Source organism: Galendromus occidentalis, unplaced genomic scaffold (genome assembly GCF_000255335.2).
Source record: "Galendromus occidentalis unplaced genomic scaffold, Mocc_1.1 scf7180000077191, whole genome shotgun sequence".
NCBI classification, from domain to species: domain Eukaryota; kingdom Metazoa; phylum Arthropoda; class Arachnida; order Mesostigmata; family Phytoseiidae; genus Galendromus; species Galendromus occidentalis.
The window spans coordinates 812,204-832,378 of NW_003805179.1; the positions used below are offsets into that span (position 1 = coordinate 812,204).

General features: G+C 50.9%; 3 protein-coding genes across 3 annotated transcripts; 1 reads left to right on the top strand and 2 right to left on the bottom strand.

Annotated features, from left to right (window-relative positions):
• Positions 1-886: 886 nt before the first annotated feature.
• On the top strand, positions 887-18,299 carry LOC100905670 (heat shock protein 67B1). The gene is made up of 6 exons (XM_003741719.2): positions 887-1,057; positions 13,640-13,859; positions 15,193-15,407; positions 15,536-15,687; positions 16,566-16,696; positions 17,627-18,299. The coding sequence occupies exons 2-6, from the start codon at positions 13,787-13,789 to the stop codon at positions 17,812-17,814; spliced, it is 759 nt and encodes a 252-aa protein (XP_003741767.2). The 5' UTR covers positions 887-1,057; positions 13,640-13,786; the 3' UTR covers positions 17,815-18,299.
• Positions 6,492-9,239, bottom strand: LOC100905379 (cytochrome P450 3A24). The gene is made up of 10 exons (XM_003741717.1): positions 9,090-9,239; positions 8,816-8,965; positions 8,574-8,687; positions 8,194-8,428; positions 7,927-8,075; positions 7,638-7,852; positions 7,344-7,544; positions 7,010-7,150; positions 6,684-6,849; positions 6,492-6,572 (listed from the first exon to the last, which is right to left on the bottom strand). Exons 1-10 carry the CDS (start codon positions 9,237-9,239, stop codon positions 6,492-6,494), a joined length of 1,602 nt encoding a protein of 533 aa, XP_003741765.1.
• On the bottom strand, positions 10,497-14,198 carry LOC100905525 (mitochondrial uncoupling protein 4). The gene is made up of 3 exons (XM_003741718.2): positions 14,091-14,198; positions 11,503-11,817; positions 10,497-11,347 (listed from the first exon to the last, which is right to left on the bottom strand). The coding sequence occupies exons 2-3, from the start codon at positions 11,729-11,731 to the stop codon at positions 10,611-10,613; spliced, it is 966 nt and encodes a 321-aa protein (XP_003741766.1). The 5' UTR covers positions 11,732-11,817; positions 14,091-14,198; the 3' UTR covers positions 10,497-10,610.
• Positions 18,300-20,175: the final 1,876 nt, after the last annotated feature.

A 20,175-nucleotide genomic window follows, 5' to 3' on the forward strand; every position in this document is an offset into this window, starting at 1 on the left:
GCTAGACGTCTGTCCCGGATAGAAGGAATCCTCGTTGCCTGCCAGGAGACCGAGAAGAAGGTCGGTGCTCTGAGGGGGATTGATATCTGATTCCTTCTTGTATACGGGAGTAACCGAGATCCACTGGGAGCGAGGCCCTCCCCGGGGTCTACCGCCAGCAGATACGAAGTCCTGTAGAGATATGATCTTGCTCTTGCCTCTCCGGGAACGTGAGTACGGAGGGGACAGACCATGAGCTTGAATGCGGACGTTTCGGGGGGTCCCAGTCTTGGGCAGCGCGATTCCACAGTAGGAAGCAGAAGTCACTCTGATAGCTGACACGTTCAGCCAGCCCGGATTCCATTGAAGTTCCGAGAATCTTCGTGGCGTGCTTCATAGCCCGCTCCGCTTCGGAGTAGAAATGAATGTCAAACTAACAGGGAAGTTGTTTGTTATTGATCATGCCGAAGATAAAGTTTCCGGGGATTAGAGGGCTCATCTCGCGGGGAAACTTCTCGTACCATAGCGAGAGATATCCACCCAAAACATCGAGCAAGTTCTGAGTTGAGCGGCCTCTCCCCGTGGAATCGGTCAATCTGGAATCGCAGTTAAAAGGATCGTCACGGTTGGAAATTCCAAGTGCTCTGAAGACGATCGGTTAGAATATCCGAAGGGGGAAATTCAGGCTCCCCCGTATCTTCTATTCTCATGCCTCGACCCCTGGATCGCACCTGCATGCGGTCGACGCATCTGAGTCAGTATCACGCGCGTGCAGCCGGATTAGGTGCTCGACAATGGCAATGAGTCGCTTGACGGTCATTTGCGAAGCTATCCCTTCTCCTCGGTCCCTTGCCGCAGCAGCGCCCTCTCTCCTTCTCTTGCCACAGGGAGACTCGTGGCTTCTGACAGAATGGCGTCCATTTGGAGCGACAAAACACTGCTTTGGAAATTGCACATACTTTCCACGAAATTCGCTCAAGTTTCCGGAGTAGCAACGGCCGGAAGTCTCGACTGATTGTGCTGTGGGATAACGGATACCGCGACGGGAGTTGACATCGCGACTGGGAGTCCCCATCGAGTGAGTGACGTTTCCAACTACGCAGACTGGTCATGCAAACTTTAGGAATTATTTGCTGGAGAATTCCGGAATAGTCCGACAGGGAGTAGCGGGGGTAAGACGAGATTCTGGGGAAACCCTCTGTGGTCGTCGGATTCTTCGCGAATTCCGGCGACATGAAGGGAATCGGCCGAGAGCTGATGGTCATTCGAGTCTTTCTACCTTCTTGAACTGCTTGGAATCAACTTTCACTCAGATGGCTCGGGAGGTATTCATGTTCCGAGACTTGTACATATCCGAGGAGTCGGGAGACGCTTCCCGATCGACATTCATCTGCTATCACATCGAAGGTGCCAGAGAGGGCTCATTGCTTGAGTCGAATCAGCTGAATTCTGAGGATGTCGAAAGGATGCAGAATTCCACAGGAGCGGCATCGCTCGGCATTGGATATTTTCCCGTTCATCGGAGCGTCGCATCCGAGAGAACTACGACAACTCCGAATGGCGCTCAGAGTTGCCGCTCGAGAATCGCAAGCGCTTGCAGTCCGTGAGCTGAACCGCCGTCTCCTATGTGAGTGTGCCAGCGCGTAGTCGGCCTTGAGTAGAGGAGTTCCGACAATATGCGGCCAGGCTATCCTGTCGTCCGTAGGTTGTAGGTGCTCCGTCGACCGACTGAGGCAGAATCCACGATGGACTGCCATGAACATTAAGAGCGGAGGGAGCTCGCAGATTTCGAAACAACGGCTCGCTTCGCGCAGAGTCACTAGGGTTTCTCGGAGCTTTCGAAAAACCAGAGATTCACTTAAAAATGAGCCCTCGACGGGTTGAGCGCTAGAAACCTCTCAGGTGCTCCCAATCTCAGAGATCGAGTCCCAATAACTGCGTCGTCAGCCAGCAGCGGTCGATTTCTGTCTCCAACTTGCCTGCCGTAGGTTCTGACATGATCGAATGAAGACGACTCGAGTGACAAATTGTCGAATCAGCTTGAAACGAAAGCTGCCATGTAAGGCTGGAGCCAGCTTCATCCCTCGTCGCCTCCTGTCGGACGAGCGGCCAGTCGCTCGACCGGCGCTAGTCGGCAGGTACAGTTAAACAAGCCGAAAGCAGGTCGGTCATGGAGAAAACGACGTCCACAAACCGCCCACGCGCTTTTGTCTTCGGCAATACATACCTAAGTTGTGAGACAATGAAGGAAAGATGCGGAAATAGATTTTTCTGCTCCAACCTCTCTGTTCCACGAACGGGTTTTGAAATTATTCATGTAACGGGCCGGGCACCGATCCCACGATTAGGGTGACCGAAATACTAAAACCACAATGTTCACTGGGACGTTCAGCCGCTGTGGCTTCATGCCCCGGTCGAGTCGACCAGCCTCTCCGTCCGTCGAGGTGACTCTCTGATCGAATCTTTATTCATCCATCTACGAATATCGAGTGAATCACAAGGGGATAATCGATCGCGAAGAGAAAATTTCGAGCTAGTGTAACAATGTACTCCGGACGCGAACGACAATCCTGACAAAATTTCCCAGAGAATTTCTGCGCCTGCGGCCGCTATTCCATGTCCACTCGGTCTGGAACGATTTTCCTTCGCGTGAAGAAGAAACACAGTCTCCGGAGCTCGAATCCCGGCCGGTTCACGGTACATGACCGTTTTTGCGGAATCCATCTGACTTCATGAACGGACAGATAGATTGATGGACGAACGGCTGAATCGGCGATCAGTTGAACCTGACCCGTTACAGCAGAACGCTCGCTCGCTTGCTACCTGCCTGGGGAGCCATATACGAAGCACAAAGGAAACGAGGCCTTGTCAGTAGGCGAAGCATCACAACAGGCGTCAGCCTGTTCGTTTGCGGTGGATGCCGTCGCGGACTGAACGCAATCTGGGTATTGCTATCAGCGGAGGTAACAACAGCCTGTCGGGCGTGATGATGATGATGAGTTCCTCTGATGCGTTTATGGAAAATGCTCCAGTCACGTTGACGTGAGCTGCCCGCCTCCCGTCCAGCACAGAATCCCTGTATCGAGGCTTTCACTTTCGGAAGCTCGCTCGCGGGCTGGCCGGCTGGCTGGCTGGCCGGCCGGCCGACTCGTCGATTCACGGATTGCAATCTTGATTCGCTGATCAAAATCCAATCTGATGTCTCAATTCTCAATCCCCGGAATAAGGAGATTCTACTCTCAGAATTCGGAATAATCTCCGAGAATGGTAGAAATCTTCGTCTAATTAAACGACCAATCACAATCACTGCAGCCGATTCTGAAATTATTTTTCGGGAATTTTGGCATTTCCCTGAATTTTTTGGCAGACTTTCCATCGAGACCACCCTAGCGATTGAGTGACGGTATTGGAAGCCCCTGTCGCTGGAGTACCAAGCCAGTATAACATCCATGCGATCATGTATATTCCGCCCCTTGTGGGTGGCATTCACTCGCAGACAATAATTCTGCAATTATTCTAATTGACGAGTTGAATTATTCTGACTTGAGCGGGGAGTGCGCTCCGGGAGCACCCGACTGAGATCGGAAGAATGACTTGACAGGAAATATTCACTGGAAGATTCTTTCGAGCGCCATCGATCTTCTTCGGAATCTTCTGGTATTCGACTCGTTTTGATATTTCATAGGACAAGATATTCTCGAGAGGCATGGCTCGTTTCGAAGAAGATGCGTCGCATTAAACAGTATCCCGCGGAATTCACTTCTGACCTCGCTACTGAAAAGGTCCGGCGGACGCCGAAGATCCTTTCCGCCGGAGCAGGCTCGGAGAGCATTCCGTGGGAGATAGGGTGACGTAATCGTCCAAGGTTAGAGCGAATACCGAGCGAGTACTTCCCTTCTCAAAAATCACGGCATCGCTCGTCATTTCCAGTTCGAGTGGCGTTTCATTAACATCGATTGATGAGCGTGCCGCGGACGTGGGTACAGATTGATTTATGCACGTGGATTACTAGCCCCAAAAGTCCAAAAGCGATCCGAGTGCCGACCGACGCGCTTTGTATCGTGCACGCGTAAAACTTGGACGCTCGGATGGACGAGGAAAGTCAGTCGTAATTTTGAGAATCGCCTGGCGACGCTATTGGACGATGGCAATTTCACGCCACCGCGGAATAATTCGCTATTCATCCAACGAGACAGAGATTAAATCAATTCGTAACGGATCGGAACGAAATCCGCTCGTTGTGCGAGGACCCATGGGCTGGAAACGAGCTGATCGCTCGAACATGTGTTTAATGAATAGCACCTCTTATGAGTGTACGCGGAATCCGCCGCACGCGTTCAACAAGTCGCATCAGTCATTCGCGTCCGCCTGTGCTTCATGATTTTGGCAGCGATCGAGCATCGAGAGTTGAAGTTTTGCCCGACTCGCGCTTCGAACCAGCGAAGATCGATGGTTCTCCATTGATTGCAGCTTTCACCGCCACCTACAATGCATACGATTCCGTACAAAGTTTTTCTTCTTCTTCTTTTTTTTCTTCGAGACCAGCCGTTTCCCTCGTACAGATGAACAAGCTCCTCCAGCCGGTCTGGGAAAAAGGAACGTCAAAAAGTTCGCCTGAGACAAACTTTCAGAAATAATTGCGTGGCTCTATCCCGCCGCACAATGAAGTCGCTGGTCGTCGGCCCGGCCGGCCGGGCGACCTGGTCCCCGGCTAATGGTATATCCCACAAATCTCAAAAGCGTTCTAATGCGGCTAAGGCGACGACGGCGGCGGCGGCGACCGACCAGCCAACCAACCAGAAGCCACACCTAGCATTTACGTCAGTTTTGAACTTGGGAGTGTGTCTCTCTTTACTGACGCCATTGACGCTCATTGTGTTTCGATGATGCCGTGAGTCAGACATCGCGATCTCAAACCATTCGTCGAGGAGATGGACAATGTAAATAATAACAGTCGCTTCCCTCCCCCATTGTGGTCGAGGGTTGTTCTGAGAATCAATTAATCCAATCGTCGTAGATAAATATCACGTTCACACCTTCGGCTGGTAGATCGAGACCTTTGAACGTCGCGACGGCATTGAGAGCTCGGAGCAGCTCCATACCGCCCAGCATTTGAGCACCAGGCTAATTGAGGGCTATCGATGCGGTATGCATCGACGCGCAGTCCGAGAGATCATATTTGGGGAGCATGGCTTAATTCTCGCTCCTCCAGCACTAAACGGCGCGAGGCGGGAAATGAAGTCCCCATTTGCGGCGAAATCTCGCCAATTCCCGAACGTCGCGAAACTAGGTACGTATGCACAAGTCTCTGATGCACGTCAGCACACTTATGCATTGCTTCCAGCCTTGCGATACGACGATGAAGATGACATCGGATGCCATGCCAGAATCAGCTTCTCAGTGACAATGATAATTACTGACCTTTATCGAACATCATTGAGACATCCGATAAATCCGATTAGTCGAGAACAATGTTCTTTAAACGGCCTTGTTGTGGCATTAACCGCAGCTGTTCTCGCCAAGAATGTCATCCGATGCGCTGTCGGCGCCGGCGTTTCTGCTTGTTTTGGGCATAATCCAATGCTATAATCAATCTGCGTTGTGTACCTACTCGCGTCGATCGGCTATCCGAGCTGTTGACATGTTGCGTACGAACGCGCTCCGGTGAGCTCTGCCAGTCTCTGGTCAGGTGACCGCTATCCAAAACTTCCCTCTACAGGTGCTCGATAATGATCGTCCACCGATTCTATGAAGACGCGGCTCGAGTGCAACAAGATATTTAGGAGGATCAGCTGATGCGATGTCGGATGTTCGGTGAGAGAGGCATCTCGGTATGCTATGCGAGGCCCGCATGGAATTCCTCGAGTTATGGATTTGCGACCGGTGTCGACGTATGAGTCGACCTCTAATTTCCTGCGAGAAGCTGGGCAGGCAGGAGATCTCAAGAACGCGATTGCTGTTTTCGAGCAGACTGCGAATGAATTCCATCCGTGCAATCAATCTGAACAGCCTAGACTCCGGGGAGCCGGAATTTTTTTTCCGACAAAAAGCTTTCGAATCATTTCTCAGAGCTCTTTGTTGCCCCAGCGCAGCCTTGCTCGCTGATATTGAAATGAGCAGCTGAACGTCGATGACTTATGACCGTTTGAGCGACTGGGACCAAATTCGATTTGACTTCCCGGACTTACTGAATGTATTATGTATTCCATGTATTCGCTCGGACCGAACAGACAATAGCGGAGGTTTTCTCGCGAAAATCCGGATTTTCTTCGGGAGAGAAACAGCGACAGAAAATGCTCACACTGCTGCCTGGAGCAGCCGTAGCATACTAATCGTCGAGAATACCGCACCAGCCTCGCTTCTGAACACCTGTCTCTGGAAGGCTGTATGTTGCTGTTGGAATTTCGCTCCCACCAATCAAATATGTTTTCCACATTCCACTAGATTCTATCGAGCCAATATCTCATTTTTCGTGCAAGGAGCGCGAGGTGTACATCCTCCAGCGAGGATGGTCATCGGACTCGCTCGAATTTGCAGTAGAGAGGTTCCACCATCCGGAGGAGGCCCATGAACTGCCCGCGTCTCGGTGGATACTGGAAAGAGAACGACATGCAAGCTCACAGTGCAGGGTCGAACATCGTCACAATAGGCAACCATGATACAGCGAGGCGAGTGCAAGGCCTCGATGAATTTAACCATCTCACCTTCGGTGTCCGAGGTGTCTTCACCACTCTGTAGCTCCATAGAAGTTTTGCGAGGGCGATCTTGATCTCCATCTGAGCGAATCTTATTCCTACACAATTCCTGGGACCAGCACCGAATGGTTGCCAAGCCAACATGTCTATGTGCGCTCTATTCTCAGGCAGGAATCTGAAGTCAAGGTGATTCATATCTCTGTAGAGTCCGAATCGAGAAGTCCATAGTGAAGGGGGAAGACTTCGTCTCTCAAGGTTTCGAAAGGAGCGCGAAGTGAACATGTTCTCGAGATCTCTCTGTCCTCAGAGAGGAACCGGGAATCCCGGGAGCCCACCGTTCTGGTTTGAAGTCATTTGGATCCGCCCAGTACTGTGCACTCCAGTGCAATCCCGGTATGGAGACCAAACAGACCTGGCCTTTCGGTATTACTAAATTTTTATACTGGTGCTCCTCCGCGGCGACTCGAGTCAGAAATCTGCAACCATGGTCAACGGGGAGGATGATATACGCGATGTTTACCGATCTAAGGGATCTTTGTATGATGAATCCGCGATCAGACTCTCACTCATTGTCAGACGAACAAAAAATACATTTTTGTCCCCTCGCCAGTATCGTTCAGATATATCGCACGGAAAGGCGCGCCATACGGCATGTTCTAATAGACTCACGTGATGACCGGTGGGAACATTCGCAGGGTTTCCATGATGGCAGCTTCCATGTAGTGGAGCCTTTGCAGCTTTGTGAAATCCCCTAGCTCTTTCTCATCCTTTATATGAGTGAGTAGCTCTTCGCGCAATTTTTCTTGTATATTCGGGAACTCCATCATGATGCTCGCTAGGAAAGCCAAGGTTCCACTCGTAGTCTCGTACCTCGGATTCGAAAAAGACATAATTCGTGAATCGTGCAATCAAAAATCGTACTGAGGATTCTATGAATTCGCGCCTCATTCGGGCGTAAAGTACCCGGCTAGCATGACGATCCACGCGTTTTGGACAACCTCTTCGTCGGATAAGCCCCTCTCCTGCTGATTTTCCCTTTTGGATTTCCGGCTGGATTGCTTCTCTTCCTCGAAGGCGTCGGCTTGGTCGCCCGCAGTGAGCTCCTCGGCGGATACATTCCCGGCGCCCGAATGCGCATTGGCTTCCATCAATAATTGGAGCAGATCCTTCCTCCGCGTCTGAGATTCAGTATATTTCGGAGAGCGTTCAACTAGTTATCGTCCAAACGATGAATCAGAACTCTGCAACTCACGGTGGTATCGTTTCTACGGGCTTGAACAACTTTGCGAGTCTGTTCCGTCAGCAGAACGCGAGGGTTGGCGAAATGCTCCTTGCGGTTCAGCCACCGGAACTGCAGATTCTTGAGAAACACTGTCAGGCCAAATGTCGATGGCACTGCCACTGTAATTCGGAAATCATTGTTTTCTAAGGGTATGCGGAAATATACCGAGGATTTCTGGTACAGATTTCGCTCGTTCCAGGCTTGCAGGCAGAAATTCAACGCGCCTCTCTGACATACTTGTAAGAAGGAAGAGCGGGTCGAGTTTAATGTCGAAAAACGCTCTTGCTCGGGAAAGCATTGGGTGTCGGAGATTTTTCTGCAAGCCATAATTCGCGCCGAGAGCCGTGCGACTGATGACGTCCAATGTGAGAGCTTGAGCCAGCTCGTAAAACTCGACTTCCCTGTTGTCTCGACAACTCTTCTCGAGCGTAACGATGAATTCGTCGATTATTTCCGACATCGGCTCGTGAAGCTGGAGAGGAAAATTATCACGGTCACATCACTGTTCCTGAAGAGCCCACGACATGGGCGATCTCGCCGGGGCATCCGGGAAGCAGATTCTGGCGCGGGTTCTCGCGGAGGGAATGAAGTTTTGAGCTCGCTTCCTGCGTATTCACCGATTTCAGTTTAGTGCTCGTGAACGAAGGTGTTATGGATTGTCGCGAGGACTTCCATCGCTGGCCTGTCAGTGTGATTATGGAATTCAGGTTACCTGAATGCCCCCAGATTTCCTGAAATCAGAGCCAAAGAGGAATCAATTATTATTTGTCATCTCACTTTTGCATCGTGCCATGAACTTCTCTCATCCGTGTGCCGACGGGAGCAATCGGGGATTATAATTTTTCTCAGGCTAACCCACCAGGCGATCCATATAGTTCGTGAAGTCTTTCACTTCGATACTCCGGAGGAGCTCGGTGTCCGCGACGCATAGGACGGGTCTCCATCCAAAAAACACTCCTATGATCGGTCCGAATTCCTCGTGCCATTCTCGCAAAGCGTGCACATGCAGCTGGAAAATGGTCGAAGCGGGGCGCAGCGTTGAATTCCTTTTCTCAGTTCAAAATCTCCGGATCCTCGGTCTCCATGTATTAATAATAATCATTGTTCATCATCGCTACCTAGCCTGGAGCTACCTTAGTATAAATCGGCCACAGGTTTCCGAATATGAGATTCGGCTTGGGTCCGGGCACTCCTAGCTTGACGAAGTACTTGAAGTGTTCCCGCCGACGTCGGATCCATTCAAAGATCAAAGGCACGAGGATCAACAAGAGAATCGCGTACATGCCCGCGGCTGCTCACTGCGGATGGACGAATATTGTCTGCTCCGTTTTGGGACTCGCTCAAGCTTCCCTTAGCAATGCCATTTATCTTTACGAGTGTGTGGCGACCTAGACTTAGGAATCTAAAGCTGAGAACCAGTTATGGTTTACATCTTTTTATGACGCAAACTTTGTACCGTCCGATGGTGCCGCAGATGGACTCCCTCCGACGCCTCAGGATATCCACCTGAATCAGCTGCTTATTATTCAAGCGTGCGAATCATCTTCCCTCTTTGTTTTCCGTTCCGTATACTTCCCCGACACTCCGAATGATCTTTATTTCTCTTCGCAATGTTATCTTGCTCTTGTCGTCCGTCCCGGCGTGGGAGACGCTCCGAGGCAATTACGACATAAGTTCCCCTTCGTCATGCCAAGGGATATTCTTATCGCTCGAGTGGCCACCCTAATTTCTTCTCATCTCTCAGACAGCTTGCTCACTCTGCGGTCTTTTTTAATCTCATTGACTTGAGTGAATAGATGACTAGATGAACGCCTCCACACAAACGTGGGAAAATCAGTGATTCTTCTGCGTGAGCTTGACTGGAAGATTTCGTTTAATTGCGGCTAAGACTCCATTCTCGAAGGATCTTCAAAACGAGCATCAGGACCTGCGATATCGGGAGTGAGGAGCAGCTGTCTCGAAGGGCCACGGACGGAAAAACTCTGGGGATCATTCGTATTGAGAGACAATGTTCGGCCGAACACATGAAAAGGCTTCACGCGGAAAAGACGCGGCGGGGTCGGACGAACGTTACGAATTGACCGAACGATAGATGGATGCATAGACCGACAGACAGACAGGCGAGTGAGCAAGCGGAAGGTTCGTCTGAATGAATCGCTTGAGTTGCTCTTCCGTTGCTGGCCAGAGGCCCTGACTCTGATTCCCTAGCGATCACCACCCAAACACTCGAAGCGACCAATAGAATTCACGCTACGTTCATGATGGAAACACCTCGTTTATTGGAAACTTACTCGGCGCGTCCAAGACGAGCGCAACGAACTCCACACAACGTTTATAACTTCACACAAGAGTGCTCCTCACAGCCAAACAACGACGAGCACGACAGTACGACACGACATCGAACGCTTACGATATGGACTGCGGCCGTGACTATTTGGCGGGAGTGTATTGCTCACCGATTGGAGATTGTTTCCGTTTGCAGTGAAGTAATAATTTAACGGTAACGATTTTCCGGAATCAAGCCGAGAGCGGAATGTGCATCTCGTTTTGCCCACTAAATGCTAAGCTACATTAATTATTATCATTAAGAACACAAAATAAACATGAGAACCATTACTTCAGTCGAAGCTTCTGTACGATCCTCGGTAACGAGACTAGAAGCCTTTGAGACCCGAAACCCTTCGGAGTTCTTCGTATGAGAGCCAGAAAATGAACGACCAAGGCGCCATGCGGCCCCAGATAGGGAGGAACCCTTTGTACAATGCTCTGGGACCCTCTTTGGTGGCCGTCTGCACGAAACAGTCCATCGAGCCTTTGTAGAGAACTCCGCGTCCGAATTCATCCGTCGGCTGATTCATCACCCTGGTGCGTACGACGTCCGCCGGAGTCGCCAGAACGGCGGAAACAAGTCCAGAACAAGCGGAAGCCAGGGCGTGAGTCGAGTAACTCTCACCGAAATCGGTGTTGGTGATGATTTTGGTTTTCGCCCAGTCGTAGGTCGTAAGATCCCCGAGGTTCACCAGCGCTGCGCGACACACATTCGGCGCACCGCCTTTCCACATGGCTCGAACCCCGCCTTCTTTCACGGTCTCCCGGAGGGCCTGCATTGTGCTCGTTACTCTCGGGGGAAGTCCTTGAAGAATTCTCCGTCCGTCCATTTGCATCCGAACCTTCACGAGATCGACGGGACTGGCCATGAATTGACCGAGGGCTCCCGCAAAGACTCCTACCCCGATACTCTTCAACAGTTTGTTCGAATCCTGATCGACAAGGTACACGTCCCGAATGCTCTCATAGATGGTCATGCGGCTGCCCGTATAAATTATATGCCGGTACATGGTCGGTGGGAAACCCCGCCACAGCTGGAGCGGTCCTTCCTTGCGAACGATGTCTGAAAGAGGGCGTCGAATCGACCGACTTAGATTTTGAGTTCATATTCCCGCACAAGGATTAAGCTGAACACGCTTGTGCCCCCACCCCTCCTTTCGCGGAAGAATGTGGTATCATGATCGAAACCTTCATTTTCTCGGAAATGAGGAAACTCACCCATTGCCAAACCGAAGAACCCTCGAGGTTTCGCTGAGTCGCTGCCAGCTTGACGGGCCATGTCTTCGCCCTGAATCTGCATGCGCGTTTTCACGATGTCCAAGGGATACGTGCTCACTTCCGCCGTGGACGCGGCGAGCACGGATAGAGCGTACTTCGAATAGAATTCCGGCAGCTCGGGGATCGATGGGAGGTCGATCACTCCGATATCCACGGTCGCGGACGCCATTCTTCCAATGGAGCAGGGGTGCTTTTCTCGGGGAAAAGACACGGGTACGAATCACTCAAACTGAGTGACAACAAATCAGATGGATTCTGAAATTGTTTTCGAAACTCTTTAGACTCAGTCGAAACTGTCACTTATGCAAATTGCGCTCGCAATTTTCGCCGAGCTGAGCAGATCCGGGCTCGAGCATCTGCCTTCGAAGGAGAATTGGATTCGATCTCTGGGTCCTGCGAGAGGAGCATAGGGTTTCTCGATACTCAAGCTCTATGAATAACGAATTGAATGATAAATAAAATCCAAACAGTTAGCAGCGCTACGAGCTCGATGAGTATTCGGAATATGTTTGCCATCGACTGCGAAAACAACGGGTGCGGGCGAAACACGACGATCAATGCGACTGCGCGAAGTGATTGGAAGTATTTGAAGCTATTGTAGTGTTTACTATGAGTGTTTGAATCTGTTCTTCCTGCTGCCAACGATGTCAGACGGTAACGACGTCGTCGTCGTCATCGCCGACGGTACCGCTTCTGCAGTCGCCGCCGCTGTCGACATCGTGGTCGTGACCACACCGACCTTCCGCTATCAAGCACCTGGCAGCTCGCCGTCATTGGTACCCGGACTGCTGGAGTCGATTGAATTGGATGGCCATCAATTCCCGTAGGCGAGGCCAGCAATCGGATTCATTCGTATGTCACACTCGGCAGCGAGTGTCAGCCTAGTCGACCGCTCGAGGCCCGAGTCGAGGGCTTACTTCGCTAAGTGCTCGCTTGATCGATTGATTGCTAAATCGAGTCGACTGTTTGCGAGCACATATGAGGAGCTTAAATTTTGGAATGATGTCAGTAATGACTTTCGGAAGCTCAGACGAGTCTCCCACGGATCGCGTCTCCGGAATCGCGGGGTGCAACAGTCTCAGCGATCCCCACTCTTCCCCCATTGGTCAGTCGGAACCAACATTCTCCGAGCGGAGAGTTCAGCTTGGGCTCCGCGGCAGCTTTCTGAAGCAAATCGCCGAGGCATATTTCCATCCGATGCGAAATTCCGAGAAGCATACCGGAGAAAATATTTAGAAGCATCACAAGGTTAAAAGAGAGCCTGCTCGACTCATGATCCAAGCCGGAGTGATAATCGAGTCTTCGCTGAGACGTGTTCATGGAGCTGCTCCCGTAGGGACGATCGGCTGAGTCGGATGGACTGAGTCAGGGAAACCTACTAATGACTAATGAGAAATATTTCTCTCGCGGGGAAATAATGCCGCGCTCAACCCTTGATACGGGAAAACGGCGATGGTCGTTCAACCCGCATCGCGCGAGAACTCTGGACAGCGGTAGGTCGCATCAAGCGAAATGTGATGCGATGTCACGTCCGATGACTTGCCAGTCAGAGCTCGTACGTTCCGGCAAACACTGTCTTGAGCACAGCAGTCGGTAAACAGACACCGATTTCGTTCGGAGACTCCCCGCGGCAAGTCACTGTCGTCCGCGCCGCAGCTTCAGAATCCGACCGAAAATCTGGGGATTCCGAGCGCTCAAGAGCGTCTGTCAGACATATGAGGAGGCGGACCCGTACCTGGATGACCCAGGGAAAGATCAATATGGAAGAGTTTGATCGAATCAATCGAAGTACACGATTCGAGCGATGATCATGTAAATGATTCAAATCAGATGTCCTCAAGAGAGCTCTGGAAGAATCGCTGACACGCTATCGTCGTCTCCGTTGTGGTTCTCTGTCAATCCGAGGTAGACCCGTAGGCGAAAGAAGCTCATTGCTTTTGGAGCGAAACGTAATTTCGTCAACCCTCCTCCGAGAATTTCGTCACAATACCGCGGGCTGATGATCAGTTTTCCATTCAACTTGCGGCCGCACTTCTCCTAAAGCTGAAGTCTAATGTCATCCTTTCTGCTTTTCCAGATCACTCAATGCACCAACCGCGGAATAAGCGAGAGCGCCACTCGTAGAAAAATTGCTTCTTGTAAATAATAACTGAAGGACACCTAGAGCTCCTCCGGGCGGGCCAAATTTGCGGCTGAGAGGACATCTGCGTATATCAATTCTATCATGTACAGGAACGGCCATGAAATGCCAGCCGACCTGAGGTCGAGACTAGACTCAAACTTCCAGAATTTGGGCGGTAAGTTCACGGAATCGTCTAGGTGCGTCATGGAGAAGAACTCCTTGTGTCCGAAATTGTCGTCGGAATCCACGAGAATCCCACTGGCCTCGCAAATGAAGAGACGATGAGATCTTCCTAAAAATCCCCCTTAGCGCTAGCTTGTTCCCAAGAGACCTAATTCACGCCTTCCTCGTCTCCGAGTGGAATCATCCGTACCACGGTGCAGCTACAGTCCCATTGAGTACCAACCTGACAGATGAGCTCGCTTACCAACGAGACTGGAGCACAGCTCGAGCAAGACACCGAGACACTGAGGTAGACCCGCAATCGTTGAGCTCCGTGATCAGACAGAGAACGTCTTCTGGTGACATTAGTACGCATACGGCTTAAGTACACCTCCAGTGAGAAAGGTCGAAAAGCGTCAACGCGGTTCTCCGGGGGTTCAAGGAAGAGAGGAGGGGCGTTCCTCGATTCCGGAACACGGTCGAGGTCGAAGCCCGCCGCGAGGCTCTGGCTTTCAGAGAAATGCGAGTGTTTTCCGTTTTGAGCTCGACCGCATTGCTTTCGCGCGGGGGAGGTCATCATCATCGCCTTATGAGAGCGCGTCATGCGAGCACTTCAGCCGCCGTAATCCTCCTCCCCCGCCCCGCGCAGCCAGTAAGCTTTTGATCAATTTCGGAGAAATCGAGCTGTCAATCTGTCAGGTCGAGAAATCAATCGAAGCTCAATCACTCATTTTCTAAAAGCTCCCTTTCGGTGATCGGAAGAACGGCAGGAAGTTCCTCGGCGACATCGAGTATAGTTCTATCACCGAGCGTGTCAACGACCTCTGAAGAATTCATCAAAATGATGCATTTCCCCTACGAGCTTCTCCGAAGCAGACTCGTCAGAAATTTTTAAGCGATGGTACCTCAGGATATTTAGTTTTCTGAAAGTCTCTCTTTGAACACCCTTCGAGGAAGGTCCGAGCTCGGGGGATGTTTCCAGCCGTAGAGAGCCTGAATTCCCCGATCGGAATCGTATGCCAGACTTGCCTGGAACTCTATAATGTTTATTGTAATGGAGAAATTCATGCTTTTTTTGAGATGGATGAGTCCGAGATCTTGGAGCGAATGTCGTTCGAGGCAGCTCGTTCCCATCGATTCGCTGATTTGTTTTTGTGCGCACTTCACTCAGTTTGGCGGGACTCTGGTGTGGGAAACATCTCGTAGTCTGAATCAAGACTTTGTTGCCATGACTGTCGTCAAGAGTTTTGACAACACAGGCCGTCTCGCGGGGCTTTTTTCGAACGTTCCTCCCAATTCTGGGCTCAATCAGAGCGGAATTTCACGGATATTGAATCCGATTCCAGGCGGCGTCTCTCCTCCACCTGCCGATTTCGCGCGGTCCGAATACCAACGCTTCTACGAGAATCGTTCACAAGACGTCAGAAAACGTCTACTAAGCCAAAGCCCTCTCGGACGGCTCAGCCCATTCAGTATGACGTCATTCAACGACTTATCCCTGACAGGAGATAAGTTTTCCGTGAGACTCGACGTCGGCCACTATGGACCAGATGACATCGAGGTAAGAAACACTTTTGGGTTTCTGAAGATTCTCGAACGTGTCAGGTCTAGGATCATCTCATTGCGAATCGATGCCCTGAGCTCGCTTCATCGCTGATACATCCGTTAATGATGCTTTTATTCCCGTAGGTGAAAACCATTGACCAAAAAGTAGTGGTTCGGGGTAAACACGACGATAGATCGGACGAGATCGGCACAATATCCCGTCAGTTCACTCGGAAAATCCAGCTCCCAAAAGACATCCAACCGGAAAGCGTCAAATGCTCACTGACTTCTGACGGGTAAGGCTTGAATTTTCACGGAATCAGTCCCAGGAACGAACGTGGCCGATATGAACAACAGGAATGATCACAGCGCAAAACATTCTTTCCTGTGTAATCTGACGCGACCCGGAACCCTCTGACTGAGCCATTGTTTAGACGACGCACCCATTTTCTACATGCGTACACACAATCAGGACGATCGAGTCGGGGTCCGAAGCGTCCCCAAACACCATTAAGACCTCTAATGGGCCGGCGTGTGTTGGGGGCTCAATATTTGGTTTTCTCAGCATCACCTAAGTCGAGTATCAGAATGAAACCGGTCAGAGCTCTGCCGCGTTCAGCATTGCGTTCTCCAAACAAGTAACAAGCGAACAAGGGAGAATAGCTCCGACGGTGTCCTCCTGATTCACTCCGAAGTACCCACTCCGTGTGCTCGTGTCTCCGCTGGCCCCCTCTTGGTGCGGTGACTAATGCTGAGGCTGAAACAACCGCGGTCCTCCAACCCCCCGAGCGAACTCGGTCAGCGTCTGCTCAAAACATCGGTCGGGCAAACTCGGTCGAGCGAATCTTCTTGCTATCAGCTGCACAACACGCTCACAAAATTGTGTACTATCGGAATCTTCATGTAGTTCAAGCAAGGAATTTCCGCATACAAAAAGAGAGTTAGACGTGTCCGAGTTTCCGATCGCTCCGAATTAAGCGGAGGAGCGACGCCGATTTTTTCCACATGAAGAGATGATTTATTCACCCGAGCCTCTGACCAGTCACAGATCGCTATGTGTACGTCGTATATCAGGGTTGATCTTCCGATCTGGATCAGGAGGAGTTCGTAGACAAGCTCGTATGATTTATTCATCTTTATGTCGTATGTTGATGACTTGGAATTATTGTTCCAGGTACTTGGTGATTGACGCTCCTCGGAGACCGGAGAAGCCTCCGGCGAACGAACGAGTTGTTCCGATCCGGGTGCTGGATACACCGGTCAGCTCACCGCAGAAAAGCAGCAATGGTCACTCTAAGTCAAACGGTAATACAGTTAGATTCAAAGAGCCGCCCGCAGAGACGCGTGACATCTGAGCCTTCACGGTGTTCTGAGGACGTTCAGCCAGCCCTCGTGTCCGGCCACCAACCAGTCGACCAGTCCCCTGTCTCGCTGACTGATTGATTGACTGACTGATTGAGAGTGCCAGCCAGCCTGACTGCGGTGCAATCTTCCCCACCAGCAACCCAACACCGGAAGCGGTTGGTTTTTGTTGCTGCACACCTTATTTGTTCTAACCTGTCGCTCTCTGCTGACCTCTTTTCTCTCGGCTGCGACGATGACACCGAAAATTCTTTCGGCGCCGAATTGTCCATTATCTGATACCCTGCCAACTATCGTTTCCGAACGTGATCGGCTTCCTGAGCGCGCAATCCTGAAACTGGACTCGCGGGCGCACGATCAGACGCCGCAATCAGACGCTCGAGCGGGCGAGCGGTCGAGTGCACCGCCAGAGATGGATGGGCTCGCCCACCATTCTTGCTTGTCGTATGCCGAGGCAATCCAACTAATTCCGTAGGCTGGAGCTTTCCCTGTCGCTGGTGAAGGTGCTATTTTGTCTCACACTAACTGTCAGCACGGACATAAATGCGAGCGAGTCATAAAACACTAACGTTGAACTAATTTCCGCGAATAACACCGAGAATTTCCGACTTCTTGATAAAGATCAAATCTCTGACGGGAAGGAGCTTGACTGACTAGATAACTGAAGGCGCAGATGCACGGCGTTCTAAGTGAGGCTGAACTATTTCTCTCAATCCTGGACCAAAGAACGTCAGACAATCAGATGGGCGACGAATATCAAGAGGTCAAAAAGTTCGCTCCGACGCTCTCGTTTCCGCTCTTGGCGAGTGAACACCGGACAAGACAAACGACCCTGCCGAGCAAGAGGATGATGGCTTTTTTTCTCTGCTTCAGGATCTTCTTGTGCGACGAGTCCCTCGCGTGGGCCTAACTACGTGTCAACTGCCAGTAGTCCAATACCTCAGATGACTTCGTCGAATGTTTGCCAGCAGACAACCCATAATAACGGGACCACAACCACCACGGCGACGTTGCGGTCGTCTACGATGACAAAGGTGACTGGCGGAGCCTCAGATCTCTAAACCGGAACCCTGACACTTCTCGCTCGGAGGAAGGGAAAATAGACTACCAGTTCGCGGTTTACGGATCTGTAGGAGAAAAAGAAAAACTTAGTCAAACGAAATGATCTTCACGAAGGCAGCGATACGAAGCGGGGACGCGCGTAGACACTTTCCGCCAAAAACTATTTCAAATTGAGCACCTATTTACTATTCGTTCAGAGACAGCGATATCTATGAGGGAGGAACGAATCACAACCATTCGTCCTTACGACAGAAGTATAGGCTATGGGACGCTGAAGCGCAGGAATTCGATTGCCGCTTGACGAGGGGTATGTCGTCAGAACTCCTAAACGCTTAGAGCATATTAAAATCATCCATCCTTCCATAACGGGTACGTCAGCGTATCAAGATTACTCTTCATGAAGAACGTGCTGACCGTCCACTGAGCTGAAGGATTGGGAATGCATCGAAAAATTAGCACTTTGATATAATTTAAGAATAAAATGAAATAGCTCTCATTCGCAGTCTTGTACTTCGCTCATGACTAGCTGGATCCCTCGCGATTGCATGCGGATGTTGATTGCTCAGCTTCTCCGTCGTTATCTTGTGTTTAGACAAAGAGAATATTCATTCACGAGTTCGGGATATCAGGTGACGGATTCTCGCGAATGCCCACATAATGCAGCGCTCGTGAGTCTCGCTACGCGGGCAATGAGAATGCACGCTGTAAGCTCCTTAATCAGATCAACGTCCTTCAGGAGATTGTCGAAGTCCGGAGAGGGCTTCTGTTTCTAGGAATCCATGATAAGGCGACCGGAATTCGAGAACAACAGGCTAACGGAGTGGAAGCGCTCGATGTCGAAAGAGATACATACTCTGTCAGCAGAGCTGCCATACCCGAAGTATTGCACAAAATAATACGGGTAAGCGATTGACCATTTCCGATTGCCAGTCACCTGAATGAAGAAACTTGGGACTGATTGTTTGCGTCGCGAAACAGCGCAAGAAACCCGTGCACTCACTTTGCGTGGGTGGATAGATTCCTCAGGACGGTGTATGTGAACTCAAAAGAGCTCTCTTACGCTACCCCCGTGTTTAAGGTCCGATCAGGTCTCACGATGTCTCTGAAGTACACAGGCGAGCTCTCAGATCCCTCTTCGAGGTCTGCCCTAGTTCCCATGAAATCAGGCCGAATATCCCCTAGTGTCTGCATCAAACCATAGCAAAATCAGAAGACACGGTCCACTGAGGGATATTGATCTCATTATTTATTCATTGTCTGCTGAATATTCTGATACGTTGGGAGAGCGACGCCTCCTTTGAAACAACGGAACTGTCACACAGGTCCAGATATTCAGCCGAGACTCGTTCGAACAAAAGAACGTCTACATTGCATGTTTCTCCTCGGGTCGAGACGGGAGAATCAGCAGATAGGTAGGAGGACTGCGTCTGATCCGGGCGCTTCTCTCACCTGATGTTCCAGGCTATGATGCTCACGTACACATGTCGCAAGGTTGTTCCGTCGTATAGTTGTGATCCGGATCATCTTAGAAAATACCACATGCATATATCAAGGGGGAGATCGCTTTGTGATCGTCATCCCTCAGCTTAGCCGACGCCGACGCATCGCTTTTGGCCCGTTGCAAGATTAGTTCCCTTAACAGCCGGAGAGTTATGGTTCGGTGGAACTGCTGGATCGGCAAAAGATCGTGTAGCCAATGCCCGAGTTTTTCGTTGACGTTGTCGAAGGGGAAATTCGCGAGCTCCCTGGTAGCATAGAGGTCTGCGGGGTTTCGAATCGTCGGTCTAGAATTCGGGGCGAAGTATTCTCTGTTTGAGAACGATGGGAAGGCAGCCCCTGACGAGAGAAAAAATCGATTGACGCGATCAGTTTCGTGTGTTCCGTCGCTGCTCCTTGTACACGTGTCGCCCAAGGAACAGTCGATTCGCAGCCTGAATACTTGAGGAGCATACGAGAAAAATATTTTCCGCAGCTCCGTGAACTTCCTCCAATGGTGTCGGGCGAAACTCGCCGCCAGATACTTCGTGCTTTTTCCCCTTGAATAATATTGAGTCGAGCCGCCGGTGGTATCCAAGGGTGCCATCCCGGACGGAGGTTTCATGTGTGGATCGAGAGAATGTTCGCAACTCATGCGAACGCGGCGCGACGCTTACTCGCAGCGTTTAGGAGCAGGCCAGATTCGATTTTCGTGTAGGTCTTGCGAGGAAGATTCTTGTGTTGAGCCCCACGATTCGCGAGAGGATAAGGGACCACCGGTTCTTCCCATATGCGAAAGGAGAACGGAGATTCGGATCTGAGATTTCGTCACTTTGTTATAATGGAGTTCCGCCACCGCAGGTCACCCCAAAACCCACAGCCCC